Source organism: Sceloporus occidentalis, unplaced genomic scaffold, assembly GCF_023333645.1.
Source record: "Sceloporus occidentalis isolate IW3139 unplaced genomic scaffold, rSceOcc1.0.p SCAF_5, whole genome shotgun sequence".
Classification (NCBI taxonomy): Eukaryota; Metazoa; Chordata; class Lepidosauria; order Squamata; family Phrynosomatidae; genus Sceloporus; species Sceloporus occidentalis.
Window position 1 is genome coordinate 25,140,659 of NW_028316985.1, and position 20,642 is coordinate 25,161,300.

Here is a 20,642-nt window from a genome sequence, read left to right on the forward strand (position 1 = left end):
TTGATTTTGCCATTTTATTGACACCATTTTACAATGCCATTGTATATAATGGGACTTGAGCATCCGCAGATTTTGGTAGCTACAGGTGGTAGACCTCGAACCAAACTCCAGTGGATAGCAAGGGCCCACTGTAATTTGAATATTGTGTCCAGTCATATTGAGCAAGTTTTGTTTTTCCATCTTTCATAGTATTGGACATCATAGAGTGCATAGGACTACCCAGAATCATCAAATGGCCTGTATTTAGGCAACATTCAGTTCATTTGTAGTACATTGAGTTAATGCTTAGTTTTCTATTTCCACCTATTGTTTTCACTTCCCATTCAGACAGAAGTGAACAAGATATCTCCCTGGCCAGCAGGTTTTAAAATATTGCAATATTCAGTATACAATGGGTTTGACACTAGTTTGGCCCATTAATCTGCTTTTGTAACTAAGCTTCAAAAACTAGCAAAATAAGCAAAACTATAATGTCTTCGTTGAAGCTGTTGTACAGAAGATACCACTCATCACATGTGCTCCTTTAAAAAAAAAGATAAAATGCTAGGTAGGGGAAGAATGGCTTATCAAAGCTCTTTCTCTGCTTCATCAAAAGGGGATTGGAAGTGTGTTCCTCACTGTTGCATTGTGAGGAGCTCCCTGAGAAACTCATGTGAAGGCTCCTTGAAAGTCTGTATATGGTGCTGTTTTCCTTGCTTGATGGCACAACTCCTTCAGTAAGTCTGGACCTCCTGGTTAGCCACCTTCATCAGGATCTGCAGTTTCACTGTCATAGAATCTAAAAAAATGTAACAGAGGGAAGATTTACTTTGAGTCTGAAATGTTGGCTGTTTACTGTGTATGTTCATACTTGTCTGCAGAAAAGGAGACATTCAGGGAAGGGTTATTATGGCCCCTGTGCTGTCCAAGGTTTAATCTGCACTGTAAAAATAATGTAGTTTGACACAGATTTAACTGCTGTACACTGTGGACTGCTAAAGAGACAAATGGGTCCAAGGCTGGATCTGCACTGCAGAATTAATGCAGTTTTAATTGACAAGGTTCAATATTATGGAATTATTGGATGTGTAGTTTTGTGAGAAAATTAGCCTTCTCTGTCAGCTGTGGTGCCTCAAATCCCAGCATTCCACAGGATGGAGCCATAGCAGTTAAAGAAATGTCAAACTACATTAATTCTGCAGTGTGCCAACAGTCCAAGAGCAAATCAAGCCTGAACTTACCCTAGAAGCCAAGATGACTAAACTGAGACTGCATGCAAAGGGATTTTGTAGCACCTTTGAGACTAACTATGTGAATTAAGTTGTAGCATCAGCTTTTGTAGACTTGCTTTTCACAACTTGCATCTGAGGAAGTAGTCCAAGTCTATGAAAGCTTATGCTACAGCTTCTTTCACACAGTCTCAAATGTGCTTAAAGATCTTTTTGCATATGGATATTCCAGACTAACATGACTATGTTTAAACTGACACTGTCATACTTTGGATATACCATGAGAAGACATGACTCACCAAAAAAGACAATACTTGGTAAGACAGAGAACAGTAGGAAAAGATGAGGATTGCATTACAGATGGATAGACTCAAGTAAGCAAGACCTGAAGAGGTCTGTTGTTGATACAGTGAGTTGGAGGTCTCTCATTCATTGGATTGCCATAAATAGGAGTTGACTTGATGATAATAACGACACAGGGATGTAGCCAGGATTTTGGGAAGAGGGGGTCCAGACTAAGTGCCACCATTATAATGGGGCTTGGGTGCGGCGGCGCAGCAGCACACACCATTCTTTTTTATCTAATAGAAGGGGGGGTCCGGACTCCAAGGACCCCCCCCCTTGGCTATGTCCCTGAATAACAAGTGAATCCATGGCCTTGAACATCTGTCAACCTCTGTATATAGTCTTTAAAAGGGCTCCTATTGCTTAACCCTGTAGCAAAAAAAAAAAAGGCGAGGAGTGAAGGAAGCAACTGGGATGATGGAGAAAAGAGAAAACAGAGCAGAAAATCAATGGGAAGAGGGGCAGGAGAACATTTGGTACAGGGACTCCTCAAACCTTACGAATACTGCTGGTCATACTTACTGAACTTGGATGTGCAGCACCTTGGTATTCTTGTTTTCTGAACCACCAGATAATAGACAGGCAAGCCAGACAGAGTTACAGCACAGCCTATACTGGTGTTCACAGGATCTGAATACAGTGATGTCCCCACAATGAAAAAACAGGCTGTGGTAAATACCAGTGGTATAATCAGAGGCACCTAAGTCAAGAGGAAGGAATAAGAAGCCAAAAGGTCTGCTCCAAGCATATACAAGCAACAGAGCATGTTGGTTTCAACATAGGAGTAGTCCAAATGTAATATATCAATTTAGTCTTGGAGATGGAAGGAGTCATAACCTGTCTGTATACTGAGCAATGTTTTCTATCAGTGGTCTCAAAATTATGTTTTCAACTCATCCTTTGTTTTGAAATAAAGCATGGAAAAGAGCTAGGTGTTTTTCATGGCATTTTAATAACTGTTGACACGTTATTGTGGACACCTCTCCCACTTTCCCGCATCTGGGTATTTATGAATCCGTGATTTACTTTTGTTCTTGTCCGGTTTACATACTGCCAGTTTTGTGTTCTGCTTGATTATTTTAATTGATATTTTCCCTTTATGCAATGCCTGGAGTTGTCCTAATCCAGTCACTGTTACCCTAAAGTTAAAGCCATCCACCAGTCTGGAATCCTGTTGCCAACTGCTGGGAAATCACATCAAGTCTTTGTTACCTTGCAAAACAGCACATCCTCAGAGGCTAGTTTTCAGGTATGTATATTATTTGCAAAAAACTAGCCTCTACAGTACACACATAGTTGTCCCAGGCTGTGTTCTGTGTCTGAGCTGTTTTGCCCTCAGACCTCAGTCTGAGCCACTCCGTTCCGTGGTCTATTCTGCAGACAGGTAAATACCACCCTCTTTAAACCCCTCAAACTCCACCATCCACCATCCACTTTCCATATTTCCATTTTGGTTAGCTCTGAATACTGTGTCCATGTGAATTGCTATTGTGTGTGTGTGATTCCACTCTGCATTTTTCTAAATAAAATCTTCTTAATTCACCCAAGCCTGGAGTTCTCCTCAGTTATTACTGGTATTACTGGTACAAAGGTGCCAGTGGTCCTAAAGGTTAGCCAGCCTCTTGCAAAGCTAATTTTCTCAACATTTAAAATAATGCTGACATAATTGGTGGGGACATCCACAGCACTCCCCAACCTTTCTTTGGGTAACAATTGGCCCAGTTATGTTTTTGGCATTTTGCATAACTTTTCCCTCCATGTGCATTTATCTCTCTTCAGGTAGCAAAGAAACATTAATTCTACCCTTTCCATTCCCTGATGTATTTTGAGTCTTGACCTTCTTACCTTAAAGGGTCTGGGCACCTCTGGATGCCGGTAGCGATGTATCATGAGGCCTAGTGTAGCAAGACCTATGAAGAACCAGCGTGAGAAGCTGTAGAAATTCAACAACCCATAGAGGTCACCAATGGACACCATCAAATAAACCAATGGCAACTGGATACAGAAAGAAAAGTTGATCAATTTATTTATTTGATTTATATGCTATCTTTCTCCCAGTATGGAACCCACTGCAGCTTACACTGTAGGTTGAAACAGAATAGCTAAAAAAAAAAAATCTGCAATACAAACTTTTAACAAGCATTAAACACCAGTCCAATTAAGCCACTAACCTGAAATAGTTAAAAACACATTTTGAAGAACAGAATTGGGGGGGGGGGGGGGAAGGGGGGACTATGGTTTTTAGAGAATCTGTCAGATAATATGAAAGTAGTAAGTTATACTGGCAGTTTGGTGTACTTTTGTTGAAAAATGGCTTCCGCTTACTGGATTTGTGAATATATTGTGAATTGTGAGACCACCTTAATCCTATTTTAGAGTCTGGTCAGACATTATGACAACAAAATCTTGTGCTAAGGAAGGTAAATCTTCTAGAACTGACCCAGATCCCTAACATGAAAGTTGTTATGATATTGTTTGTATTGTTGTAATATTTTAGATGATTTTATTTACTGAGTGGTATTTTAATAAAATCTTTTTAAAAACAACATATTTGGGGGGGAAATGGTTGCAGAGTAAAAATAGGACAGCAAAATACAAAACCATTTCATTCATGTCCATTGGAGAAGTTCCCCTTATTAATCATAGTCTAAAACTGTCCCACTATTTTAGTACCTTATGATGCCCAATGGAACTGATTTGCATAAACAGATTTCCTTCTTGTGAAGACTTTCTTTTAAATCCCGTTCACAGGAGAGTTGTGGAAATCAATGCATACTGGATTGGCTTGTAAGGACAAATTTGAGTTTGAATATATTAGTTGGTGGGATGTCATTTATGTGAACTGTCTGAAAGGGTAAGCAGGACAAAATGATTGCACCACTAGAAGACCATGTTCTTTTTATGGCCTCTCATTGGAAAAAAGAGCCTAAGCCTCCCGCAATCATAATGCACTATCCTTAAAAGAACAAACAAAAAACAACCCAAATGTCTGCTGCTCATTTCCATTTAGGATTTGGGAGGTGGCGGAATCCATTTTCTGATCATTCTAAACCCTTTAAAGCTCATACCATTAATATCAGGGCTGGGAGAGGAGTGTGCCTTTGAAGGTGTATCATTGAAAAGAGAGCTGGCCACTGTCCTTCTCGTGCAGCTGCAAACAACATCCTGTAGAACAAAGCCAGCTTTAAATATGGCATATATTTAATTATCACTAGCAAGAGGTGGTCAGACATTGAGTTAAGCTTCCCCACAGCCTACAAGGATTACTGCAGGGATCTGTACTGTGTAAAGAAAATGCTTCATTTTAGAAATTCCAGTTTTGTTTTTTAAAAGGGGCAGTGGCGAGGGATAAAATATATTTTAGGAAGTGTCATCTGTAAAGAGGAAATGCTGATGTTCTAGACTTGTGCTGAATTTCTATCACCACAGTTTGCCAGTGTTTCAAAACTGCTTTCTGTTAATATGTGCAGAAAAACGTACACTTCTGAAGCTGAACTTTTGCATGCATTTGTTAAATGGGGATAACAATTGCAATTTCTGTGGAAAAGAAGCAGTTGTGAAAAGATTAATGTTTCCCCTCCTTGCTTCTACAGTTCCAGTTTGGTCAGAGCTTTGGAAAAGTTAGGTCCTGTATAGACTGGCCTGAAAGGCAGGCCTGGGGGGCAGAGTCGGGGCATCTCATCCACACGACATATGCCCCACTTCCACCTCCCAGGGCACCACGATGCCATGCACCATTCCACACGGTGCACAACATCATGATGCTCCTCCGTCGCTGCGTCCATACGACACAGTGCCAAAGGAGCTCCACCAAGCCACGTCACTGTGGCTATGGCGCCCTTTCCAGGGTGCAAAAGCAAGCTGCTTTTTGTGGGTCTTTTTCGCACCCTGGAAAGGCCAGATTGGGGCTGTGTCATGAGGCTGTCATGGTCCCGATCCAGCTGAAAAAGGGGCAGTCTGAATAGTCCCTTAGTTCAGACTACAAGTGGCTGGAAGGTTCTGGGAAAGTAGTCCAAAAGAACCTAATTTTTCCCCAAGCTCTAATTTTACTAGTATCTGAAATTTATATAGGCCAGACCCCTGTTGCATGGCCTCCAGGTTTTCATGGATGGAAACCTGAAGATCTTTGGCCAGGCAATATGAGAGTGTGGTCAAGATACAAATCATTAATGAAGAAGAACACACAAGCTAGGAAAGAGTGCAGCAGTTGGCTTTGACCTGGACCTACTGGGAAGGGCTAGACTCAACACTTCCTCTTCTTCTTCCCCTGCCATGAGTTAAGGTGAAACATATTGCCCCTTTGGGCTGCCATCTGCACGGCTTCAGACCGCAGCATTTTGAAGCTGCATGCTCTGAAGCCTCCCGGAGGCCAGCTTTCAGCTACCCGGCTGCCCAGATGTGGGCTGGCTTCCAGGCACTCTGATGGCGTGGCGTTTACATGCCACATGCTGCCAGAGCTCCTGAAAGCTGGCTTCTGTCTTCAGTGGGGCAGAAAAGCTGGCTTTTTGCCAGTGCAAAAAGGAGTGGCTCTTTGCTGCTCTTTTTTCAGCTGGCAAAAAGGCAGATTAGGGCCGCAGTGTGCAGTTGCCATGGCCTCAGTCTGGCTTTGTCAGGAGCAGTTTATTTCACCCCTTGAGTGCAAATTATTTTTGTAGTTTCAACTCAATCTGAAGCAATTGAAGTAAGCTGAGGAGAAAGGGGGAAAGTGAGAGGAGATGAGAGAAACTGGAACACTTTAAATGCAGTTGTAAAAGTGAGATAACAAAAGAGTATTTGGGACTGTCCTTGCCAGGTCAGGACTAGAGTAGACCCATGAACCAATTGTTGAAAGGTAAATCGACATATAGGTTAATCCCATTGATTAAATGAGTTTACTTGAGTCAGCTATGACTAAAAAGTGCAGCTGTTAAAGAACTAGACAAGACCTTGAAGTGCAAAGATACTATGTATGGATGTGAGGGTTGGATGATGAAGAAAAGCAACCCATTTGACATGTGGTGCTGGAGAAGAGTTCTATGGATACTGTGGACTGCTAAAAAGACAAATAAATGGGTCCTAAAACAAGCATGCACTCTTCCCAGAAGCCAAGGTGACTAAATGGAGACTCTTGTACTTTGGTCACATCATGAGAAGGCATGGCTCATTAGGAAAGATGATAATGCTAGGGAAGGCAGAAGAAAGCAGGAAAAGAGGAAGACTGCATTCCAGGTGGATAGACTCAATCAAGGAAGCCATGGACCTGAGCCTGCAAGACTTCAACAGGGCACTCAAGGACAAAGTGTCCTGGAAATATCTCATTTATAGGGTCACACATTCTAGTCTGGTTGAACAACAGGATTTAGGTCATAGTTCTAATAACTAGCAGACAAAGTTGTAAATGTTTACCTTGAAGCAGCAAAAATCCCTCCATTCAAAGCTCCAAAGCATGATAGCGCTACAAGGATGGGAAGCACAGAGGAAATGCTCTTGAAATTTTTATCAGCAAAGCTCTGAAAGAAAAGAAAGAAAACCTGCTCAGCCAATTGCTGTCCCCTTCCCTATATGTATTTTTACATGTGTTTCTAAAAGAAAAATTATTATTATCATTATTATTTTTTAAAGTGTATAGCCTTTCTTTCTTGCAAATAGTATTCACAGCAGCAAACAACAGGACTGCTATAAAACAGCATTAAATAATTTTAAATCACTAAAATAAAAAGGGAAAGCAAAACCAAAAAACCAAAAAGAACCACAGAATATAGGCCACATTGGAAAAAAAACTAGACACATTTTTAAAATCTGTTTCATAAGCACTTCATTTTGCTATATAAACACAATCCTCCCCTTCTCTGTATGCATAACCATAAAGTTTAAGGGATTTTAAAAGATATATTGATCAAATTGATGACAGACTGAAGGCCTATCAAAACAAACATCTTTTCCTAATAATGAATGGTTGTGAGACAGCTTATCACTTTACACTAAGAGGAGAGGTCTCAAGTCAGAAAAAACAAAGTGTATTCCAATTAAAGATTCTGAATCAAACCCTCCTGTTTGGAAAGATACGCCTGCACTCCTTTTCACTGCCTGTGAAAACATATGTCTGCTTTACGCAGCAGAATGTACAATCTGTGTGTTTTTTAAAATTAAGCCAGTGTACTTTGCCTTCTACAGAGTTCCCCCTCCCCTTCTTCCAATCTGGGAAATAGTGGTTTAAAATACAAATATCAAGAGAACCTTTAAACTTACCACAGCTACTGCATCAGAGTTGAGAATTTCTTCCGGTGTCAGGACTGCATAGTAAGATATGTTAGTAAGGACATAACCCACTGTGACAACAGTCAAGGACACTGTGACAGCCAATGGGATGTTTCTAAAGACAAAAAACCCATATTTTTCCATAAAGGAAATGATAAGGTAAGAAACTAGCAGTGGTATTCAAAGAAGAGTTTATAAGTAAATAACTACTTCTTATGACTCTCATCAGGCTTGGCTTCAGCCTGTGGGACTGCTTGGTCAGCTGCCAGGGCTCCTTACTCCAGCAGGTCTACTGGTATGTAAAGAGATGAACTGGGCCCTCTGTGCTGGATGGCTAGGTCTCAACTGGTATTTAAGTTGCTTTTGAATCACATAAGGTCATGCTGCCTTGTGAGAAATGAAAAGGGCAATTCAAGCTCCTTTGTATACTAAATCATTGTTGCTAAATAAGTCTACTACAAGAGCATGGAAAGTTATGTTTCAGAAGAAATTTGCTTCAGTACTCATTTCATTATTTATAAAGTAACCTCTTCCTCTTCACTCACAAAGAGAACATCCTCTATGCATAACAACTCCCCATATGATGAGAAACCCTGATTTATTTATTTTTAGGATTCTGGACTGTATGGAAAATTACCATGCTTAATAGAATCCATATTTGCCTGTCTCTTGCTCTCTACATAAAGGGAGTAATAATGGCAGAGAGCAGAGCCAATGCACCAGCCCTCCTTGTGCTTTCAGTTTAACCCTATTTTGAATGCCTGAACAGGACTCAGGTTCCTTCTCCCTAACACCTGATCAGTTTCCTAGGCTGATCACTTATATCTTTCATAACTTTCCAGACCACTTGGCAGGAAACCATCTCTAAACTACGAATTACTGGAAATCTGAATAAGAAGCAACCATTTGAAGTAAAAAGAAAAGAAAAGAAAAGAAAAAGAAAAAGAAAAAAGAAACACACAAGGGCAGTTTTAATTTCTTCATACCGTTTAGGATTTGTGATTTCTTCAGTTACAAAGTTTATATAGAACCTGAAATAAGAAATGAGGAATCTACAATCAAATACTTGCATATAGCATTTGTAAGAAAACATGAACATTCAAATGACTTGCAAGGCAAATGGGAGTACTCAAATACAGTCTAGTCCTATGCTTGTTTACTCAGAAAAGAGTCCTGCTAAATTACACAATGGTGGCTTTCAAGCATCTATTCATAGGTTTGCACACTCACCTGGAGTAAGAACACAACAAGACTTACTGCATTAGATTGTGCTGGAATCATAAAAATTAGAATGTTACATTTTTAAAAGAAGAATAAGGACTGCAATTGAGAAGATTTGCTACACTACATTGTGAATCTCAGGGAATCTCCAGCATTTATTAGGCCCCTATTTGATCATCTGTACTGTAGAAATCTACAATTATTACAGATATCATGGAAAAAGTACCAAATTCTGTAGTGCTTGGATACATTTATTTGAAAAGTCAAGTCTTGTGCTAATAATGTACACACCTACTTTCTGCCTTTTAAGCCATTGAGAAAGGAAGAACCACTTAGAGACTTACCATCCACCATAGGCAAACATCCCAGAATAAAAAGCAAGAGGCAGCTTTTCAATTGCCAGTGAAGTTGTGTCAAAGCTATTCTGGAAATTTTCATATTGACCTGATGAAAATAGACAGAAATACATGTTTCTTTGTCTTGCAAGAAGCAACATAGAAGAGTCTTGGTAGTTCAAGCCAAAGTCTAGCATCCATCTAGTTCAGAGCCTGAGAAGTTGTATCTCCCAGATTTGTTGGACTGCATTTCCATTAACCACAGGTCCCCACCCCAACCCCTTGTTTAATCCAGCACAGGGCCAAATTTAGGAGGGAGTAACCAGTACAACAGTCCAGAAGAATGCCTGGGACATGACTATGTTGAATATGTTTTTGTCTTTCTTGGAATCATTATTATTTGTTATTTTTTAAACAGCCTTTATATTGACAACCAGTGAATTTCAAAGAGCCAGCATGGTGCAGTGGTTTGAGCATTGGACATTGGAGATTTTCAGAAGAGGAACAAAGCTGGGAGATAAAGGCATATTCCTGGCATAATCGCACAGACATGCTGAAGATTTTCAGATGACATTGCACTCATCCAGGATTTATCCCGAGAAGATCCAGGAATGCTCCTGCAACATGAATGGTTTGCTGCCAGAGCATTCCTGGATCTTCATGAAATAAATCCTGGATGAGCGCGATGTGTCTGAGAATATGCAGTGCAATTACACAATTATGCCAGGAGTTTGCCTTTTACTCCCAGCTTTTTCCCATTGTCTGAAATATCTTATGACTCTGGAGACTAGGTTCCGAATCCCTGCTCAGCCATAGCCATTGGTGGCCTTGGGGAAATTGCACTCCCTAAGCTTCAGAGGAAGGCAAAAGCAACCCCCACCTAAACAAATCTTGCTAAGAAAGCCCCATGATAGGTTTGCCTGAGGGCTGCCATAGGTTGGAAACAACCTGAAAGCACATAGCACCAACAAATACTTTCCCAGTTAGCCCAAAGCCACCATCCTGGCCCAAAGATGATTATCTGGATTTACATAAAATTGGTTCCTGCTAGTGTATATGTACAAATGAAATAAATTTCATATGTATAAATGAAAATGTGAAAAAATGCTTATAATTTAACTAAGAATCCAATCCTTCTCATTTGAATCCATTCAAATCTATCTAGTGTTTGGTCTTCTCTGTCATTGTTTTCTTCTGGCAGTCCTCACGCTCTTCTTCCTCTTCCTCCTCCTCCTCTTCTTCTGTATCTTGTTTTAATTGATGTGGTGTGTCTGTTAATTGTTGTTGTTCAGCGCCTCAATCCATGTGGAGAGGCGAGTAAGAAATGATGATGATGATGATGATGATGATGACGACAATGACACCTATCGCTTCCCTTCCTTCTTTTGCATTTTCCTATTTAATGCCTGTTGGTGGTTTGGATGGCCATGGGGAGCTATCCAATGTACTGAAATCTGCCCCCCAAAAGGATTTAGCATTTTGGATAGAGCCTTTACATTTCAGATTGGAACCTGTCCCACTTCAAGGGACCCACCACTTTCCCCATCTCACTTCAGATGAAATGTTCTGATTGGTTTTACCATTTCCAAGAGCCATCATTCCAGGAACAATAATCAAGCCAATAGTGACCATCTTCAGGGCTGTCAGTCCTGTTTGTATGTTTGCTGACCAGCTAACGCTCCAGCAGTTCAGAGCTACTGCTAGGGCTAAGAAAGAAAAAAAGAAAAAATATGAGACCTATGGGAATGGCTGTAAATTGTTCCCTTTACACGTGTGAAACACCAGTTAATATTTTCTTTGAATATCATTTTGAAAACACTGACAACTCAATTAAAAAAAACAACAACCAAACTTTTAATGTCATCAGAATGAGTCAGGATGAGAGTATTTAATCTCCCAGCAAGTTTATATTTAAAATAATTCTGTTCTTTAGGAGGTTAAAAAAAAACAGTCCTTGATCACGATTCCAGCACAGAAAGCAGAAATTCAACAGATAAAATTTGTCACATATTTTCCCAGAAGGAGCTGCACTTACATTTCTGATGGCCTTAAAGACAGAGGAGCTTTGTATGAAACATTAAAACTAGAAGTGGAGGATCTGTGACTTTCCAAGTGTTGACAGCAACCCCTATCTTGACCACTAAAGGTAACAGTATTCCCCATTGACAAGTTAAGTCATGTCCGACCACAGGGGGTGGTGCTCATCTCTGTTACTAAGCTGAAGAGCCAGCATTGTCAGAGACATCTCTGTGATCATGTGGCCAGCATGATTGCATGGAACTCTGTTTACCTTCCCACCGGAGTGCAACCTATTTATCTACTTGCATTTGCATGCTTTCAAACTGTTACATTGGCAGAAGCTGGGACTAGTGATGGGAGCTCACCCCATCATGCAGCACCTGGGCCTCAAACTGCCATTCTGCTGATCTTGCAATCTTGACCATTGCCCATTTTTAAATCTTGGACTGAAAGGAGTTCAAATCCATCAACATCTAGATGACCATAGGTTCCCCACCCTTGTTCTAGGTGAAAGTGGACAATTGACTGAAGTAGGAAATAGAATTATCTCCATTACACAGTTTTAGCATTGTGGTGCCACTTTTACAGTCATGGTTCCACCCTCCACAATCTTGGGATTCTTCCTTTGTGCTCAACTTACTTCAATTACTGCAAACTGAGTTCCAAGTGCAATAGTACTTTTCACTCAATTAACTCAGCAGAGGAGAGAAGAGAGGAGGAGGTAGAATCTTGCCCTTCCCAGTAAACTACGGCAACAGTAAGCTGCTGCAGCCTCTCCTGGCTTGTCTGGTCATCCTTTTTAAATAATATTTGTCATCTTGACCACACTCTGATATTGCTTGTTCACAAGTGTCCTGGTTTCCATATATGAAATGTTGGAAGGGAGGGGGTGGTTTGTATTGAGGCATTGAGATATTTATTGTAAATTGGTACTCACTGATTCCAGTTGCTGTGATTAGTTTTACGGCCAGGGGAGGAACGTGGCATGGGGCAAAGAAAGGCTCAATTATATATCGACCAAATGCCAGGGACACCACAGCCATATTTGCTGGCCTGCAATGAAACCCAGAAACTTCAGATTTTCAGCAGTCTCCCCCCCCCCACACACACACCTTTTCTTTTTTGCTTCTTTGGCTACCTTTTCTCTCTCTCGTGTATGTTTTTCACTTTTAATATGCAGAACTAAATGTTTGCCATTCATCCAAATGAGACAAAATATGGTTGGTACTAACAAGGGGTGTGGAAAGTATGTCCCCAATCCTTTTTGCATCCTTCAAGTCTCTCAACCTCTCGAAATTCTTTGCAATGTTCCCCCAACCCCCAAAACATGAAACTTGAACAATGAACTTGGAAGTCACAACTGGAAGTCATTTCTGGTTGCAAAAACCAATCAATTCCTGACTATGGTGAGCATAGTTTGTCCTTAAAATAGAATCCCAGGAGAGTAAGCCATACATTTGTATCATTTGTCTGAGGATAATCTGTGATTTCAGTGAGAGGTGAGCAACTATTGCTCTCCTGATGTTTCTGGACTTCAGGAAGAATTATGAGAACTGAAATCCAGTACTTTTGGAAATCCACAAGTTCCCCAACCCTGGTGTACACCACAATTTACCATATTCTAATGCAACATCAAATTGTTTTGTTGCTATTTTTGTTGCTATTTAATCTTTGTTACTATTTGTTCCAAAGCAGGAAGAGTAACAGACCTGCAAGAATTTAGGGCAATTTTTTCCAGCTATTAGAATGTCCCAAAATGTTGCAGAGGAATTAATCTGCAGAGAAAAATATGTGGGTTTTGTGTGCGCGCTATTCCCTGTGCAGAAGTGAGGGTTCAAAGTCAACTGCAATGCCTGTTTTTGGGCCATGGCTCTACATCGAGAGTGCCAGGGCTGACATTTCCCCCCTTCAGCATGACTGGCTCCTTCCCACCCTTCAGATAGGGACAGCCAGGCAGAGCCAACCAAAAGTGGATGCTGCTAGTTACCTGACCTGAGATTGGAAGCTTCCACTCAGGTCAGTTAGTGGAGTATAAATTAGGTCCATTATGGCTCCTTTGGCACTTGGGCTCAAGCAGCCATCTTGTTCACCCACCATTGCTAGCATTGTATTTGGATGTTCAAAAGACTTTATAATAGCATAGCCTTGGTTTTCTTTTGGATGTTCCAAATAGTGTCACAACTTGTGTGCGATGTGGCATAGGGCACGATCCAATAGCAAGTACATTTCTATACCGCTTATCAGTACACTTAAGAACTCTCTAAGTGTTTTACAGTGTGGACGCTAATTGCCCCCAACAAGCTGGGTACCCATTTTAGCCATCTTGGAAGGATGCTAGGCAGAGTCATCCCTGGAGCCCTGGCTGGGATCAAATTCACAACCTTGTGACTGTGAATGGCTGCATTTAACCACTGCATCACCATGGCTCCTTACAGTTTGCCCCATGTCACAGTTTGGGGAATGGGGGGATCACTAAACCCCATTGATGCTCTGATGGGAGTTCTCTTAGGGGACATTAGGGATGCAGAGATGCAGGGCTAGGCCTAGCTCAGGGACCAAGGGCCAACCTCACCCCCAGGTGGCAGTGGTGTCTTTTGGGAGGTGCAGGGGGTGCAGACTGCACTAGGTGACATCCTAAGTGGGGATGACACCACAACTCCTGAAACATCTACCTTTTGGTAGAAATGGGCTGTGCTGTTTGCCTGTTTCTCTTTAAAATGCCGAACAGATGGTGTGCATGGGGTGAGGCTCAGTGGGAGGAGAAAGGAGAGGTCACAGTTGTTTTTTTAAATTAAAGTGTAAAAATTCAGTTTTTAAAAATTTTCTTTAAAAACATCACATTTTATCACATTTTCACTTTAAGGACACACACACACACACACACACACACACACATATATATATGAGAGAGAGAGATTGTAATTTAAAGTTATCATTTTAATTGCACCAGTTGTTTTATGCTACCATGACATTCAGTGATACATGGAATTATGATTTATGACTAATATTAATGCAAAAAACAACAAACATTACTAAGGATTCTGTATGGTGTGGAGGAGGTCAATAAGGGAGGGGTGACACCATGAGTTACTGCACCGGGTGACACCAACACTAGGGACTCCACTGCCAGGTGGCAGGAACACACAGAGATTGTGCACCCACACAGCTTCCCATATGTCACCCCTGTGGGTTATCTCCTTGGCTGGCAGACTAGGGAGTTTGCTTGATCGGATAACAGGCAGGTTATTGACTACCTGGATCTGTGCTCATGCTAACACTCTTCAGCTGCATCCAAGTTCTGACCAATTTGCTCCAGCTCAGGTGGTCTGCATATTTTTGTTTCTCCACACATGATCTGAAACCCAAAATTAGGGTTGCAGAATGAGCATCAACAGCACACTCTGCAGCCCTAATACATATGGACGCGCTGGTGTCACCACAAGGAGCTCCAAAACTGAGCTCCTTTTGGGGAGCAGATAGTTCCTGCAGCAACCGCATGGCCGCAGGAATAATCCTGAGGAGAAAGCGACTGCCCCTTTCTCCTCTTTCGGTCCAAGGGCATGAAGCCCCAAGGACACCCATTTTCTGGGCCATTTTGCCGCTTCTCCATGGCCCAGAAAAATGCCAGATTGGGGTCAGAGAGCTGCCGGTGAGACTGCCCTGACCCCAATCCAGAGCAAAAAGGAGTGCTGGAGGCTGCCCCTTTGGGGTGGTCTGTACTGCCCCTGTGATAGCATTTTGATGCTAGGTCTACAAAAGACATCTTTGCCCAAGAAACAAAAAACAAAAACCCAGATATTTTTCTTCACAAAATAATCCTCCTAGAACAGGGATTTACATTTCATTGCCATATCCTAAAGGAGCCAGTGTGGTGTAGTGGTTTGAACATTGGACTATGGCTCTGGACTTGGCCATGTAAACCCACTGGGTGATCTTGAACAAGTCACACTCTCTCAGTCTCAGAGGATGGCAATGACAAATGCCCTGAAGAAACTTGCCAAGAAAACTCTGTGATAGGTTCGGCTTAGGGTCACCATAAGTTGGAAATGACTTGAAGGCACATAATCACACAATCCTAAATTTGTAGTATACTGTAATCATTACAACATACTATACAGTTTTTTGGTCATAATTTAAATATTATCTGTATAGTCTTTGGTTCACTTCATATTAGGGAGTGTTTACCATAAATGTAGGAACATTTAGCCAAATTCCATGTTCTTAGATACAAATACGTTCATGACCAGAGAAGAAAAAACATGTTCAGTAAGCTGTGAAATATTATGAAATGCAAATGGCAGCTAATTACATCAGACACAAATAGCTACACCTCTGAAATACATTTTATAGCATTTTGATGTCTGTTCCTTTATAATGTGTGCTTGTTCTCTCTTGCTCTCTCCCCTCCTTTGCATCTGGAGGGATGGTAAGAACATCTCTCTCCCACTCTGGCTGCTAACTTCTGTGACTTTTATGGCAACGTCCAAAACAAACAAGGAAGGGAACATGTTCCGAACTGCTTGTTCGGACTTTTGTGTGATGGTCAATAGAAAGAGACTCTGTTGTGTTGCATTGACAGTGAAATGGGGCAGGGGTAGTTAGCACCTCGCCCTCCCATTGCAAGGATTCTCTTGAACAAGCTGTGAACTCCCTCTCCTCAGCTCCCAGATGTTCAGTGGCAGACGGTTCTGTTTATCTAGTAGCTCTCTGGGTTGGTTGGGGGGAAGGGTAGATCATATATCAACCTGATTTCTATAGAGCTACAAAGCTTTTATTATGGTGGTGGCTTCTATTGCAAAAAGTACAATAATCTCTGCATATTGGTGAAAATATTGTTTTAGGCCTGGATGAGATAGACTTTGGTTTGTGGCAATTTTGTTGTTGTTGATATTTTGATATTCTCTCCCAGCCCAGGGCTCACTTTATTATTTTTCTTTTGTTCATTCTTCACCACTACTCCACATTTTTCTTAGATGTCTTTTGCAGTCCTTTCCCCCTTCCCCAACATTTGTTAGATCTCAGTGGTGCTGCGTTCACCAGCTGGCTGCTTCTAAAAACACAGCTGGAACATGCCCACAATGGGGAGATTTAGAGACAAAGCTCCCAATAAAAAACCCTTCCATACAGTCTGGCATTCCCCCCACTTTTTTTTTTAAACACAACAACGGAAAATAAAGCTTCCCTTACCGGATCATAATGAATTCAGCCCATAATCTTAGGAAGGCTGGTAAGGGCCCAAGAGTCTCCAGAAGATAAATGTAATGCCCCCCAGACTTTGTGATGCTTGTGCCCAGGTCTGCATAGGACAGAGCACCTAAAAAAAAGCAAGATACTTAGGTTGCAATCCCCCACACCTTATCTGTGAATTAAGTCCTATTGAATCAATGGAACTTACTTTTGAGTAATTAGCTATAGGCTGGCATTGTTAAAGCCTTTATACAAATCCTCATGAAATTTTCAGTGAGTAACTTTCTGAGCTCAGTTCTACTGATGATAACTGAAAATACATTGGATTAGGAGGTGTATGTATTTATTGTTGTGTATTTATTGTGTGTGTGCGCGTAAGTGTGTGTGTGTGTGTGTGTGTGTGTGTATTCTGTAATATCTGTCTATTTTATCTCAATCAACTATGGGAGACCTCCCTGAGACTCAGTCATCAATACAGGCCCATAACTTGCAAACCGAAGGCTGTTACATCTTTATTCAGTAAATTTATTTATTTATTTATTTATTTATTTATTTATTATATTTATTTGTATCCCACTCTTTTCCCAGGACTGGGACTCAGTCTGTGATCCATCTGTAATGTGGTCTTCCTCTCTTCCTGTTGTCTTCCATTTTACTATTAGAGTATTTTCCAGTAAGTCATGTCCTATCATCATGTGTCCAAAGTATGGCAGGTTCAGTTTACTCATTTTGGCTTCTAGGGAAAGTTCAGGCTTGATTTGTTCTCAGACCCATTTATATATTTTATTGGTAGTCCATGGTATCCATAGAACTCTCTTTCAGCACCACATTTGATTGTCTTCCTGTCACTTTTCTTCACTGCCCATCTTTCAAAATCATCTATAATGTGTACCCATAATGTGTTACTTTTTCAGGTAATGACATTACTAATGCAGTCATCTTTACAAAAAAAGAATAAGCAACAGCCATAAAATTAATGTTAACAAGTGATATTTATACCTCATTCCTGAAACATTGATTTTTGAGGACTATTCTAGATGATGGAATTCAAAAACATAGCCATGTTAGTCTGGAAAATCAGTGTGTAAAGGGATTGCGTTGCACTACTGAAACTAACGTGTTGCAAGATCCCTTTGTATACTATTCTAGGAGATGTTCACTCATTTTCATACTGTATATACTCATGTATAAGTCTAGAAATTTGGGTAAAAAAATTGAACCCCAAAACCTGGGTTAATTCAGAAAAGTAATACAGTAGGCCCTCGGTATCCAACATCTGTGGATACTCAAGATCCATTATATACAATGGCATAGTAAAATAGTGTCCCCTATATAAAATGACAAAATAAATGTTTGCTTTTGGATATTTTTTCTTAAACATTTTCAAGTGGTAGAGGGCTGAATCGATGGATGCAGAATCCAAGGATATGGAAGGCTGACTGTATGTAACAAATTATTTTTTTTTTAAAAAAACAAACAATGCCCCAGCTCTGGAAATGAACCAGGCTTGATGGATGTTCCAGCCTGGGAGAAAAATAGGAAATAAATAAAGTGTAGATGGATGGATGCAGGAAGAAGAAGAAGAAGTCTGTCTGGATTGTGGGGTCAGTAGATGGGGGCTGAGAAGGAGAAACAGTAGACTCTAGCTTAATCCTATGCATGTAAGTAAAGTACAAACAATTGCAGTCACCACCAGAAGGTCCAAGAATGATGCTATACTGCAAGCCAAGTATTGGAAGCTTGGTTCTGTGAGAAATTTAAAAAGGTCATTTCAAAGGATATGTCTGATGAAGCAAATACAGGTAGTGTAGCTGTATGTACTTCTTTAAATAGAACAAACATTTATTCAAAGGCATTCTGCTTGTAGGACTGTCCTGCCCAAGTCTTGTTAAAAAAACATTGAAGGGAACAGATGGACCTTGTGGTTGCCCAGCAGTGAGTCTCACCTCAGCAGCTGACAATACAGGAACACAAGATACAGCCTCCCTGGCTATGGACGTTGTACTGTATTTCTATGTAAAGCAGAGTAATTCTTCCCAAATTTGCATCTATTCACATATCTCTGCATATGTAAATCTGTACTATTTTGCCCTTGGCAAGTATCCTGACACAGATAGGCCAGCACAGGGATGAGGTAGATATGATCTCTTGAAGAACTATAGCTAAGCAACAGGTATGTCCCTTTCCCCCCTTTCCTGTTATAGTTGAAGCCCAACAACATGAAGAGGGGCACACATTTGCCTCCTTTACTCAATATTGCAAGTCTGAACAAACAGGACAGCTTGAATTATGAGTGAAAAATTAGAGTTAAAAAAGTAATGTGTGAAAGAATGAAAAATCTACCTAACATTATACCCAACATAATGGCTCTTGTTATATTGCCTTTCATGTCAGCTATGGCTATAATTTTTTGTTTAAAATACAACTACTCAAGGAGCACTTTTGCTATTGACAGAGTGGTATTGTTTGTAATATTAATATTTATAATATTGATAATAATAATAAATGAATAATTTCAGTAATTTTCTTTCTGCTCTACAGGAATATAAGGCTAACTGTATAATTTTCAAGCACTATTTGTATTTTGGGATTTTCTTTTGCAGGTTAATTCATTTGCAATAAAACACATGAGGTTTTCCTGCAAAGAAAATACATTTGGGGTTAGAAGACACCTACTTTGCATAAAATCCATGAATTTCTGTAGGAAAATATTGTTTTTATGCAGAACACGTAGGGGAAAACTACAAGTGGTTCTTCTGTGCAGAAATCAATGTATTTGCACAAATTGCATAAAGTTGAACAAAGTTCATAGGATTTATACAATTTTTGCAAGCACATGCATTCTTGTGCAGAAAAAAATACATGTAGTTGCTCTAAATATCTTTTTTGCACAAAAACTTACATTGTTGTGTAAGAATCTGTATTTTGCCAAAAAATATGTTTTCATAAATTATTGTTTTTGTGCCAGAAAACTACGTGCATTTTTGCATAAGCAATCCCCCTCCCCAAAGTCCTGAAATGTGAAGAATCCTGTGACTGGTCTCCTTTTCCTTGGCAGGACATCATGAGTGTTGAGATACCTTTTTAAAATTGGGGATATGAATATTAACAAACATTCTTCACATACCTAGTTTCAGGTAGTTCCTTCCACACTCTAGTCCTCAACTGTCCATTGTCCCCACATTAATACATAACATAAATACTAACAACTGGCACACATGTCTTAGACATCATAACAGGACATGTATTTCCTGTTTCTGTCATCACACTGAGATTGGATAGTTCTAAGAAAGACATGGGGATGCTGTGCTATGTGGTTGCACAGGAATGTGGAAACAAGAACAAAAGCATCAATATAAGAGAGTCACATAAAAAGAAGAAGATAATCCACTCACCAAACAGAGACAGGATCCCACAAGCCAGCCACACGAGCAATGAGATCCCTACATTGCCTGAGTTTTTCAACACGCCTTTGGGTGAAATGAAGATACCACTGCCCACCATAGTGCCTATAGCCAATGCAATGGCCCGGGTGAGAGTGATCTTCTTTCTCAAGAAAACTGCCTCTTTCTCCTCTATTGGAGGTCTCCTTTTCCTGCAAGTTCCCATTTCTTTTCTTTCTCAGTGTTCTCACTAAAGCCCACAGGTGGTCTGTATGTTAAACTCAAACTGAGTTCCTTTCCTGACCCCTGGGTGAACGTTCTGCTCTACTCTCTCCCTACTTCCCTCTCCTTTTCTCCCTTGCTCTTTGCTCAATAGACAGAGTACAGTTTGGCTGGGAAGCCCATGGAGTAACATGAAGTAAACAAATATTTAAACAAAAATATCAGATGGGAGGGGAAGCCGGACCCCAAATCCCAAGGAAGAGGGGAAGGTGCCCAGTTCCAAATTTTGCATACAACAAGCACACATCCTGAATGGATGTTTGCTACTTGGCTTTCTTTGCAATATGTTCAAGTCCAATACCAGCTAGCAGCATTACTTGGTTTAGAATGTGTCTTTTTAAAACCAGGAAAAAATGCCAACTAGACTAGCACAAGTTAAAGTCTAATTCCACACATCTTTGTTAAAAATATGGCCAACATGTTTG

The 20,642-nt window shown here is 40.5% G+C and overlaps 1 protein-coding gene across 2 annotated transcripts; it reads right to left on the reverse strand.

Moving 5' to 3' along the window:
• On the reverse strand, positions 1–20,335 carry LOC149311788 (cystine/glutamate transporter-like). Of its 2 annotated transcripts, XM_089527914.1 has the most exons (12): positions 19,948–20,335; positions 16,553–16,679; positions 12,303–12,418; positions 10,927–11,052; positions 9,356–9,455; positions 8,777–8,821; positions 7,782–7,905; positions 6,939–7,042; positions 4,622–4,718; positions 3,399–3,548; positions 2,076–2,253; positions 1–778 (listed from the first exon to the last, which is right to left on the reverse strand). In XM_089527914.1, exons 1-12 carry the CDS (start codon positions 20,159–20,161, stop codon positions 714–716), a joined length of 1,446 nt encoding a protein of 481 aa, XP_089384040.1. In that variant the 5' UTR covers positions 20,162–20,335; the 3' UTR covers positions 1–713. The 2 variants fall into 2 exon arrangements, with proteins under 2 accessions (XP_089384040.1, XP_089384041.1); XM_089527915.1 differs by lacking the exon at positions 1–778 and having other exon boundaries at positions 2,097–2,183.
• Positions 20,336–20,642: the final 307 nt, after the last annotated feature.

Excerpts from the sequence above, each read along its gene's own strand:
- LOC149311788 (XM_089527914.1), bottom strand. The coding sequence starts at position 20,161 with ATGGGAACTTGCAGGAAAAGGAGACCTCCAATAGAGGAGAAAGAGGCA. Across the intron at positions 11,053-12,302 it reads AATCACAGCAACTGGAATCA|CCCTAGCAGTAGCTCTGAAC; the intron begins GTGAGTACCAAT and ends TTTCTTTCTTAG. Across the intron at positions 779-2,075 it reads GTGCTGCACATCCAAGTTCA|ATTCTATGACAGTGAAACTG; the intron begins GTAAGTATGACC and ends ACATTTTTTTAG.